General features: G+C 36.7%; 2 protein-coding genes across 2 annotated transcripts; one reads left to right on the forward strand and one right to left on the reverse strand.

The window, feature by feature from the left end:
• Positions 1–5,038: 5,038 nt before the first annotated feature.
• LOC110856094 lies at positions 5,039–6,061 on the forward strand. The gene has a single exon (XM_022104536.1). The coding sequence runs from the start codon at positions 5,039–5,041 to the stop codon at positions 6,059–6,061; it is 1,023 nt and encodes a 340-aa protein (XP_021960228.1).
• Positions 6,062–11,210: 5,149 nt separating this feature from the next.
• On the reverse strand, positions 11,211–12,233 carry LOC110856095. The gene has a single exon (XM_022104537.1). The coding sequence runs from the start codon at positions 12,231–12,233 to the stop codon at positions 11,211–11,213; it is 1,023 nt and encodes a 340-aa protein (XP_021960229.1).
• Between the last annotated feature and the right edge of the window lie 476 nt (positions 12,234–12,709).

Here is a 12,709-nt window from a genome sequence, read left to right on the forward strand (position 1 = left end):
ATTGTCACTCCCAGATAGGTGTAAGAATCCACAATCTCAACAGTATCATCGTTCCATTTGAAAGGTGGGAGGTCACTGGATCTTCTCTTGGCGAAGATAACAATTTTCGTTTTCGAGATGTTGCACTGTAAACCACGGTCTTTAAAGAATTTTGCAGCAACATTGATTTTTCCCTGAAGAGAATCCGCAGAGTTAGCAACAATAACAACATCATCAGCAAACATTAGTATATGGAAGTCGATTGATCCAATTTTGATTGGCGAGATTCCACTTTTTTGCAGGCGTCGTGCAAGACCATCTATGAAAAAGTTGAAGAGACATGATGATTGCGGTTCTCCTTGTAATACTCCTTTTTGAAATGGAAAAGATGACGTAAGGTCATTTGGAGTAAGAATTTGTCCACTCACTTTACTATAGAGTGAAGTCAGAACTTTCAAGTACTTAGAACTTACTCCTCGCTTGCTCAGAACTTTCCACATTCTATCATGAAGGCAGGAATCAAATGCCATTTTTGCGTCGATGAATATGGCGAATAACTTCCCACGTGGATTTCGAAGTTTAGATTGGATAAGGGTTAATAGGCAGAATATTTGCTCTAGAGTTTCCATCTTTTTCCTGAACCCAGCTTGGATTGGCGAGAAGTGTCCATATTTTTCTGCCCAACTCTGAAGGCGGTTTGAGAGGATTGTGGTAAAGATTTTTAGGATTGTAGTAGCCAGCGCAATTGGACGATAGTTGGACGGAAGTTGTGGGTCACCTTTCTTGAATATTGGACGAAGCATTATAAGAGTCCAGTCATCAGGGACAACGCCAGTTCTATATATATCGTTGAATTTTGCTGCAAGCTGGTTTATTGCCACGGGTGTCAATGCTTTCCATACTTCGTTTGGGATCCCGTCTGTTCCTGCTGTCTTCTTTAACTTCAGTTTTTTAACAATGAGGGAGACTTCAAATGTTGATATTTCATGGTCGAGTTCTTGAACTTCCTTACAATTTCAAAGCGACAGCTGTTATTTTCAAATAGTTTAGAGTAGAACGAATGCCACTTTTCTGCTTCAATTGGATGAATGACCGAGGAATATTGTTTAAATTCACGAACAGATGCCCAGAATGTTGAGGAGTTTTTGTGATTCAGCAAATTTTGGATCTGTTGTTGTTTAATTGTCTGCTTTTTCTCCCGCTTTAACTTAGTATACGCTGCGCGCAGAGATTGGTATTGTTCTTGATCTTCTTGCGGGTTTGATTTCCTTGCCACTCTTAGCATTCTGTTTACTGTAGATTTGCCTTGTTTGCATTCGTCGTCAAACCACTTCGGTTTTAGGCGGTATGTTGATGAGAGTTTTGTGCTTTGAGTCATTCCGAGGGAGTCAAGAGTATTTTTCACATTAGACAGGATATCATTGCTAACATTACATTTTTCATTTAGCGTCTTCCTAAATTCTGCGCGATTTTCGGGATCCCATTTGATCTTATTCATGACAGTAGTTTCAATCCCTTCATTACTGGATAGCGTTGATGACCGGATTTGGGTGGAAAGGTTGATGTTAATTGGTTGGTGGGTTGAGACAATTGATTGCTTAATACGAAGGTGATTGATATGTTCGAGTACTGAGTCCGATGAAATGCAGAGATCAATTGTGCTACGACCGTTCGTATTTTGAAACGTAATATCCCCGTTTAGGTCTCCTTTCCAAAATCCATTGAGTACTACAAGATTCGCAGATCTGGCGGCTGTCATTAATTGTTTCCCACGGTCGTTCATTTGTAGGTCTTGTGATTGTCTGGGATAGTATTCACCTTCAATGAGGTTGGGAGTAGACCGATCCGCGCATTAAGGTCGCCGATAATTAGTGTATTCTTGTATTCACAATTGTTTCTAGAAGGTCGCTGAATTCGGTTTCTCCATCAAGGTTAGGTGCGAGGTAAGATCCGATGATTGTACCTCATTATGTATTATGTTATGTACCGTAATTTCAATCCAGCCACGTATTTTAGTGATAACAGCATATTGTAGATTATTCTGAATTCCAATAATGATTCCTCCCGTTTTTCTTCCTCTCTTAGAATTTTCCGCGTCTTGACACACTAGTGTATGAGTAGTATTGAAATTCGAGAGCTTAGCACGTGCTTCCTCTTCGGTGCACCAAGTCTCGAGAAAAATTAAAATATCCGGGGTCTCCTTCGTCATATATTCAAAAAAATCATAATCCTTATTGATTAATCCGTCGATATTCCAAGCAGTAATGTTCATTGTCAAGATGTCCTTATGATGTGATTGTGCAAAAGGCGGGCTGAGTTCTCATTGGCGTTGGGCGGGTGGGGGTTTGTTGTTGACAGATGAACGTTTTTCAATAAGTCCCGTAGCCTTGTCTTAATCGTACCAATCTTGACCATCCAATAGTAGAGATTTCGCGTAAACCTTTATAGTGGAAGCCACTCGATTATCTATCAGTTCTCGTCGTAGCCGTAGAAGATTATTTTTGATTTCCCGTTGTGAAGGTGAGAGATCGTTTTCAATTGAGATTCCAAGGGGTCGAAGCTTCAAAGCATTGGTGAACAGAAAGTTTTTATCCTTTGAAGAGTTGAATTTCACAAGTATCTTGTTACTTTTTCCAAGTTTTCGAAGGTCAGTAATGTTGGGAGTGGCGCCACCTACTGTTCATTCAAAATTAATATGCAGTAAAAAATCTGAAAGGTTATTTGGCGGACGATTTTTTTCCATGACTTGATTTTGTCTAAAAATCCATTATTTTCCAACTTTCGACTGATTTTCGTTTAAAAAGTAGAATAATTAAATAGTTGTTAATGGCAATCAATAACTTACGACATTTGACTTTTTAAAAAATTATGAGGACTTTACTGCATATTAATTCTGAACCAACAGTAGGTTGTTGTAGATTTTACTAATCTGATCCCTAGCGTCTTGTGGACCTTTGGCATTGATTCCTTTAAAGATAAGATGATGGGCGTTGACTTGATTGTAAAGGTCATCCACTATTTTTTCCAGGGAGTCAATCTTAGTGTTTTGGTGTTGAATTATTTTCGCTTGAGCAGAGACTTGAGAGTTGAGAACCAAGATCTGTTTGCCCCAATCCTTTGTTCGCGTCTTGACCTCGGCCACGTCGGTTTTTATTTCTCTTATATCTTTCGCGAGGGCAAGAAGGAGATCTCTACTGGAGGGTTGCTCGATGTCGTCATTTTCTTCATAGTCTTCCTTGAGCCGTTTCGAACCTCGTCCTTTTGGAGTCGAGAATGGGGTTAAGTTATGACGTAATTTTGATCCTTTAGAGGGACTCTTCATTTCATCGTCAGTCATGTTGTGCGAATGAAGGTAAAGGGATTCCGTTCCCTTTCCGTTTCCTTGGGGCGAAGGTTCTGGCTGCTGTGGCTGGCAATGGCAACGGGTTCCGTTCCCTTTCCGTTCCCTTGTGGCGGAAGGTTCTGACTACTGTGACTATCGAAGGCGACGGCTTCCGTTCCCTTTCCGTTCCCTCCCTTGGGTCGGAAAATTTTTCTCGCAGTGGTTAACGGGTTGACTGGCGGATTTGCTGATGACTAGACCCCACGATATATTCGATACAAAAATCCAATTTTGAACAAAGGAACTTTTCACTAAGGTGGGTTGGGAACTTCTGCTTGCTTCAACACCTCGATCCAGACTCATATTAATCATACGTGTTCACTCTCATTCATGTGACCGATTATGCTAGAGAATGATAGTGAATGAAAATGAATTTCCTGTCATTCAAATGAAAATTAGTGAAAGATTCCGTCATTTCAGATGAATGCCTGTGAATGAAAGGGTTTCTCACTTATTTCATTCTTCACCCTATGCTTAATACATGGGCAAATTGAGAAATGAAATGAATTTGAGAGAAAATTACTGAATATGAATGAAAATCTCAGTCCGAATTCAGGATGACTGAACTTTGAATGGAAAAAAAGGTTTTTTGAAAAGGTGTGAATGATATTAATTTTAATTTCATAGAAGCAATTAGTGGAAAATCGGGAAAAAAGTTTACTTTGCACATTTGTCAATGAGGGTATTCATTATTTCTTCGTATTGTAAAATAACTTTAATAATGGTCACGAGATTTTGTAATATTTTGTTATCGAAAATTACGTTACTAATTATAAGCTTAAGATTTTTACGAAATTTTATTCCGTGTGTTTTTTCTTTGTAAAATAATTTACCATACTACGGATACGAAGAAATCATGATTATCCTTAATATTTTGAATACAATGAGCAATTCATTATCAAAACCATTTTTCATAATTTCCATATCATTACAGAAATTTCTCGTATAATAAATACATAAGTAAGTTTATGTTTGTATAGTTATTTATCAGTGTTTCTCAACAATGCATATATTTTCTAGAGACCAGAGAATATTTTTAATTTTGATTTTAAGCAGCAGAATGTGAATAGTTTGGGCGCAAACGTGACAGTATATTGACGAAAACTCATTTCATATACTGATTACGCTACGCCAACTCAAATCAAAATATTTACTCCAGATTTCACAGATTTAATTGAAGTCCACTCAAGTTCATTGAAAACAAATGAAAAGTTATCTGATGCAGAATACTCCAAAATAAATCAAAAAACTCCCAGAGCTCCACTTATCTACGGTGCACCTAAAGTGCATAAACCAGACACACCTCTCCGGCCGGTGGTAGATTTCAGAAGTTCCCCTACATATAATCTTGCAGCAATGTTGTCCAACATTTTGAAGAAAGTAGCCTCGAAACATGAATATACTGTCAAAAATGGAGAAGAATTCGTGAAAGGAATAAAAAATATCAAAATACGACCAGGGGATCAAATGATTTCTTTTGATGTTGTCTCACTTTTCACAAAAGTTCCCATAAAAGAGACCCTGAAAATCATCAAAAAAAGACTTCAAGATTATGATAACCTAAATGAACTGACAAAACTCTCAATCAATGATCTAATGGAGCTGATTAAAATTTGCTTAAAATCCACCTATTTTAAATACAATAGCAAATTTTATCACCAAACTGAAGGTACCGCTATGGGATCCCCCATCTCACCAATAGTCGCAGAAATATTTATGCAAGAATTGGAAAAAAAGCTTGTCAAAAACAATCGCAACATTATCTACTGGCGTAGATTTGTGGATGACGTCTTTGCCATAATAAGGATTCGAAGGAAAAGCCACATTTTAAGTCTAATCAATTCGTTCCATGAATCCATTCAATTCACATTTGAGGATGAACAACAGGGACAATTACCTTTCCTGGATCTCATGCTGTACAAGAAACCGGACAACTCGATTGGTCATCAAATTTACAGGAAGCCTACGCATACAAACTTGTACCTGAATTATCACTCTTTTCATCCCCCGGCACACAAAATTGGCGTAACGGATACCCTGCTGACAAGAGCTTTAAGACTGTCAGATGAAGACCATTTAGAGAATGAAATCAAATACACAATCAAAATCTTGGAAGAAAATAATTACCCACGAAAAATGATTGAATACAGACTGAAGAAAGTCAAAAACAAAATGCAGTATAACAATAACAACAACTCACTAGACGAACCAGTCAAAAGAATTATTTTACCGTGGGCAGGTGAAACCACCACAAAAATTGCACGATTTCTAGAAAGAAAACTAGAAATGAAAATAGGTTACATTCCTGGCCCGAAGTTATCCAGAATGCTAACCAACACTAAAGAGAAACCGAGAACAATAAATTGTGGGATTTATTCAATTCAATGCAGTAATTGTCCAGCAAAGTATATTGGAGAAACAGGACGTGATTATACTACAAGAATTCAGGAACACATTCATGCCATTAGAAGTGGAAATGTAAGATTATCTCCTGTTGCTCTACACATGCATGAACATGAACACAATTTGGACCCAAATTCGTATAAATTAATTCTAAAAGAACCTAGAAGATATTTTCGGAAATTTAAAGAAGCACTGTTCATCAAAAGTACCACTAACAAGATGAACATTTCGAGAGGAGTCGCAGTCAGCCCTATCTGGTCAAGTACACTAACAAACTTTTTAACATATACACAATAGCCCTCAAAGTCCACGTAAAAATTTATAAATGTAACCATGTAATTATTTGATATCAAACAAAACTTGACTTGGAGGAGGAAACGTACACATGAATTTTAGTTTACAAATATATTTTTGCCTGATGAAGAAATTCTGTATGAATATCGAAAGCTTGCAACAATAAATACTTCAAGTTAAAATGTCCTCTGATGCCGATCTAATGGATCAATACAAAATATTTTTATTCATCAGGCCAAAGTGCGATTCAAGATCCCACAAAATGTACATATTCTGAATTGTCAAAAATGACTGAATCTTTAACTAATTATCATTCAAATCACAGGAAATTCATTTTCATTCACTTTCGTTCTCTGTCATAATCAGTCACATGAATGAAAGTGAACAGGTATGTGTGTATGTACATATGTATGTACATACAGATTTCCATAATTTCGCAAAATTATGGTGATTAAAAACAAGAACGATTATGCAACTCAACTCAAACTATTTTTATTCTGCTTGCCAAAGTGTAACCCAACATCCCACAAAATGTACATATTCTGAAATTGTCTACCAATCCATTTGAAACGACACCCTATTTATGGTGCACTTTGACCTTTGACCTATCGCCCCCAAAGCGGACCGTGGGGGTCCGTTTTGAATTAAAAGTGAGCCTACATAGTTCTAGTCGTAAAGAAATACCACATATACAAAATTTGGGGGAATTGAACTCATGAACATTTTCGCATATTATTGACCTTTCAAACGCCCTTGAGAGGTCAGTAGTTGGCCGCAGACACCAAGTGTGATACTAATTTTTATTCCTAAGGCCAGCAGCTACTCAAAAATATATGACTTTTGGCGTGTCGATAGGGAACGATAGTTGACCTTTGACCTAGATTTGTGTGACCTTAGGGATCCGGGCTATGCCAATTCGTGTTAAGCTCGTCAAAATGTAAAGAAATTTAAAGAAATTTGTCGGCAGAAAGGTTTCCCGTAAAAACAAGATTTTTATTTTGGGTACAATATCGTAATTCGTCCAAAATTCACGCAATTTTCGCTTGACACCCTGTTTTTGGTCATGAAATATGTGGTTCGAAATTATCTGTAAGGATTTTTCCAAGTTTTTTTCCACGTGGGCTTTCCTACATACTTGTTGAGTTTATGTTTGAATAAGGCTTTAGTAATTTATGACCGGAAATGGGTTTTGCATTATGTTGAGGGACCTAAGCGTGCTTTGAGGTCAAATCTCTCTAGGGGACATATCGCGGGACGGTGTTCCCTCTGTTATCGACGGATCTCGATGCCCTTTGGATATGTTGTAGTACTAATATGGTACTTGAACCGTGTGGGAGGGTTTGGTCACATGAGGTCATTTGAACCGGCCACGCCCCCCGGTTTGGGCAAAAAAATGAAAAATCTCAGTTTTTCCTCGTTAAAAAGGCAATAAAAATAAATTTCATATTGATAGAGGTTGACAATGCTGTAATTGAAGTAGGCCCCCCTACAGCCCGACTTATTTTTATCCAGTGACCCCAACCACACCCACTTAGACCTGGAAAAACGAGAATTTGAGTTACAAATTTTTTAAAAAATCTAATTTCGATCTGATTCTGTCAAATTTTATATTTTCTTGAACCGAGAGAGCCATTTTATCATTCGTTTCAGCAAATCGAGTGTTTTTGAGATATGCAAAAAATATTTTCATGCATTTCTGGTCGCGGAAAAAATTGAATTAAATTAATTGAATTGGATGTTGGCCGTTAGAAATAGCATACCTATCTGGAAATGCATTCCTGATATTTTGCTGGATTTTTTAAGGATAATTGAAATGTGATTGAAGGGATTACCCATCGAGAACTGATCTTTTGCCCAAAACTAAAATCTGGAGAGCAAAACCGCTCCTAAATCATGTGAGATTCAACCATTTCGACAAATCCGAGCAAATAGGGTTAGCCATACCTGTTCACTTTCACTCATGTGACTGATTATGATGGAGAATGATGCTTAATGAAAATGAATTTCATGTGATTTAATGAAAATGAGTGAAAGATTCCGTCATTTCGGATGAGTGACTGTCAATGAATAGATTTCTCATTCATTTCACTTTTCACCCTATGCTTAGTACATGGGGCGAGTTAGAAATGAAGTGAGATAAAGTGAATTTAAATTAGTTTGAAAGAAAATGAGTGAGTGTGAATGAAAATCTGAAGTCAGAAATCGGGATGACTGAACTTTGAATGAGAAAAGGTTTTTTGAACAGGTATGCATACATATTTCTTGCCGAAAGATTGTTGTTGCCAGGGTTTCGTTTTTTCCGTTCAAAACAACTTTTGTGTAAAAGTGACTGATTATGATAGAGAATGATAGTGAATGAAAATGAATTTCCTGTGATTTGAATAAAAATGAGTAAAAGATTCCATCATTTCAGATGAATAACTGTGAATGAAAAATTTTTCACTCATTTAATTTTTCACCCTAAGCTCAATACATGGGGCGAAGTGAGAATGAAGTGGCATGAAATGCAATGAAATGAATTTTAATGAAAATGACTGAAGTTTTTTGAACAGTTGTGGTGAAAGTGTTATTTTCCCATTTTGTCCTACTGCCCTGGTAAATTTGATTGTTACAAATCGAAACCCGGGTTGAAACCGTTAAATTCAAAATTTTCCCGCTTTTATGCAACAACAACACTGCCCCGCAAGCTTTGAGATTGTGGTTAAGTCAAGAGCACCTTTAAAGTAAGTCCACAGTATTATGAAAATTTTGAATTTTCAAATTCAAAAATTCAAAAATTCAAAAATTCAAAAATTCAAATTCACTATCATTCTCTATCATAATCAGTCACTTTTACACAAAAGTTGTTTTGAACGGAAAAAACGAAACCCTGGCAACAACAATCTTTCGGCAAGAAATATGTATGCATACCTGTTCAAAAAACCTTTTCTCATTCAAAGTTCAGTCATCCCGATTTCTGACTTCAGATTTTCATTCACACTCACTCATTTTCTTTCAAACTAATTTAAATTCACTTTATCTCACTTCATTTCTAACTCGCCCCATGTACTAAGCATAGGGTGAAAAGTGAAATGAATGAGAAATCTATTCATTGACAGTCACTCATCCGAAATGACGGAATCTTTCACTCATTTTCATTAAATCACATGAAATTCATTTTCATTAAGCATCATTCTCCATCATAATCAGTCACATGAGTGAAAGTGAACAGGTATGGCTAACCCTATTTGCTCGGATTTGTCGAAATGGTTGAATCTCACATGATTTAGGAGCGGTTTTGCTCTCCAGATTTTAGTTTTGGGCAAAAGATCAGTTCTCGATGGGTAATCCCTTCAATCACATTTCAATTATCCTTAAAAAATCCAGCAAAATATCAGGAATGCATTTCCAGATAGGTATGCTATTTCTAACGGCCAACATCCAATTCAATTAATTTAATTCAATTTTTTCCGCGACCAGAAATGCATGAAAATATTTTTTGCATATCTCAAAAACACTCGATTTGCTGAAACGAATGATAAAATGGCTCTCTCGGTTCAAGAAAATATAAAATTTGACAGAATCAGATCGAAATTAGATTTTTTAAAAAATTTGTAACTCAAATTCTCGTTTTTCCAGGTCTAAGTGGGTGTGGTTGGGGTCACTGGATAAAAATAAGTCGGGCTGTAGGGGGGCCTACTTCAATTACAGCATTGTCAACCTCTATCAATATGAAATTTATTTTTATTGCCTTTTTAACGAGGAAAAACTGAGATTTTTCATTTTTTTGCCCAAACCGGGGGGCGTGGCCGGTTCAAATGACCTCATGTGACCAAACCCTCCCACACGGTTCAAGTACCATATTAGTACTACAACATATCCAAAGGGCATCGAGATCCGTCGATAACAGAGGGAACACCGTCCCGCGATATGTCCCCTAGAGAGATTTGACCTCAAAGCACGCTTAGGTCCCTCAACATAATGCAAAACCCATTTCCGGTCATAAATTACTAAAGCCTTATTCAAACATAAACTCAACAAGTATGTAGGAAAGCCCACGTGGAAAAAAACTTGGAAAAATCCTTACAGATAATTTCGAACCACATATTTCATGACCAAAAACAGGGTGTCAAGCGAAAATTGCGTGAATTTTGGACGAATTACGATATTGTACCCAAAATAAAAATCTTGTTTTTACGGGAAACCTTTCTGCCGACAAATTTCTTTAAATTTCTTTACATTTTGACGAGCTTAACACGAATTGGCATAGCCCGGATCCCTAAGGTCACACAAATCTAGGTCAAAGGTCAACTATCGTTCCCTATCGACACGCCAAAAGTCATATATTTTTGAGTAGCTGCTGGCCTTAGGAATAAAAATTAGTATCACACTTGGTGTCTGCGGCCAACTACTGACCTCTCAAGGGCGTTTGAAAGGTCAATAATATGCGAAAATGTTCATGAGTTCAATTCCCCCAAATTTTGTATATGTGGTATTTCTTTACGACTAGAACTATGTAGGCTCACTTTTAATTCAAAACGGACCCCCACGGTCCGCTTTGGGGGCGATAGGTCAAAGGTCAAAGTGCACCATAAATAGGGTGTCGTTTCAAATGGATTGGTAGACAATTTCAGAATATGTACATTTTGTGGGATGTTGGGTTACACTTTGGCAAGCAGAATAAAAATAGTTTGAGTTGAGTTGCATAATCGTTCTTGTTTTTAATCACCATAATTTTGCGAAATTATGGAAATCTGTATGTACATACATATGTACATACACACATACCTGTTCACTTTCATTCATGTGACTGATTATGACAGAGAACGAAAGTGAATGAAAATGAATTTCCTGTGATTTGAATGATAATTAGTTAAAGATTCAGTCATTTTTGACAATTCAGAATATGTACATTTTGTGGGATCTTGAATCGCACTTTGGCCTGATGAATAAAAATATTTTGTATTGATCCATTAGATCGGCATCAGAGGACATTTTAACTTGAAGTATTTATTGTTGCAAGCTTTCGATATTCATACAGAATTTCTTCATCAGGCAAAAATATATTTGTAAACTAAAATTCATGTGTACGTTTCCTCCTCCAAGTCAAGTTTTGTTTGATATCAAATAATTACATGGTTACATTTATAAATTTTTACGTGGACTTTGAGGGCTATTGTGTATATGTTAAAAAGTTTGTTAGTGTACTTGACCAGATAGGGCTGACTGCGACTCCTCTCGAAATGTTCATCTTGTTAGTGGTACTTTTGATGAACAGTGCTTCTTTAAATTTCCGAAAATATCTTCTAGGTTCTTTTAGAATTAATTTATACGAATTTGGGTCCAAATTGTGTTCATGTTCATGCATGTGTAGAGCAACAGGAGATAATCTTACATTTCCACTTCTAATGGCATGAATGTGTTCCTGAATTCTTGTAGTATAATCACGTCCTGTTTCTCCAATATACTTTGCTGGACAATTACTGCATTGAATTGAATAAATCCCACAATTTATTGTTCTCGGTTTCTCTTTAGTGTTGGTTAGCATTCTGGATAACTTCGGGCCAGGAATGTAACCTATTTTCATTTCTAGTTTTCTTTCTAGAAATCGTGCAATTTTTGTGGTGGTTTCACCTGCCCACGGTAAAATAATTCTTTTGACTGGTTCGTCTAGTGAGTTGTTGTTATTGTTATACTGCATTTTGTTTTTGACTTTCTTCAGTCTGTATTCAATCATTTTTCGTGGGTAATTATTTTCTTCCAAGATTTTGATTGTGTATTTGATTTCATTCTCTAAATGGTCTTCATCTGACAGTCTTAAAGCTCTTGTCAGCAGGGTATCCGTTACGCCAATTTTGTGTGCCGGGGGATGAAAAGAGTGATAATTCAGGTACAAGTTTGTATGCGTAGGCTTCCTGTAAATTTGATGACCAATCGAGTTGTCCGGTTTCTTGTACAGCATGAGATCCAGGAAAGGTAATTGTCCCTGTTGTTCATCCTCAAATGTGAATTGAATGGATTCATGGAACGAATTGATTAGACTTAAAATGTGGCTTTTCCTTCGAATCCTTATTATGGCAAAGACGTCATCCACAAATCTACGCCAGTAGATAATGTTGCGATTGTTTTTGACAAGCTTTTTTTCCAATTCTTGCATAAATATTTCTGCGACTATTGGTGAGATGGGGGATCCCATAGCGGTACCTTCAGTTTGGTGATAAAATTTGCTATTGTATTTAAAATAGGTGGATTTTAAGCAAATTTTAATCAGCTCCATTAGATCATTGATTGAGAGTTTTGTCAGTTCATTTAGGTTATCATAATCTTGAAGTCTTTTTTTGATGATTTTCAGGGTCTCTTTTATGGGAACTTTTGTGAAAAGTGAGACAACATCAAAAGAAATCATTTGATCCCCTGGTCGTATTTTGATATTTTTTATTCCTTTCACGAATTCTTCTCCATTTTTGACAGTATATTCATGTTTCGAGGCTACTTTCTTCAAAATGTTGGACAACATTGCTGCAAGATTATATGTAGGGGAACTTCTGAAATCTACCACCGGCCGGAGAGGTGTGTCTGGTTTATGCACTTTAGGTGCACCGTAGATAAGTGGAGCTCTGGGAGTTTTTTGATTTATTTTGGAGTATTCTGCATCAGATAACTTTTCATTTG

The sequence above is a fragment of the Folsomia candida genome, unplaced genomic scaffold, assembly GCF_002217175.1.
Source record: "Folsomia candida strain VU population unplaced genomic scaffold, ASM221717v1 Fcan01_Sc014, whole genome shotgun sequence".
Taxonomy (NCBI): domain Eukaryota; kingdom Metazoa; phylum Arthropoda; class Collembola; order Entomobryomorpha; family Isotomidae; genus Folsomia; species Folsomia candida.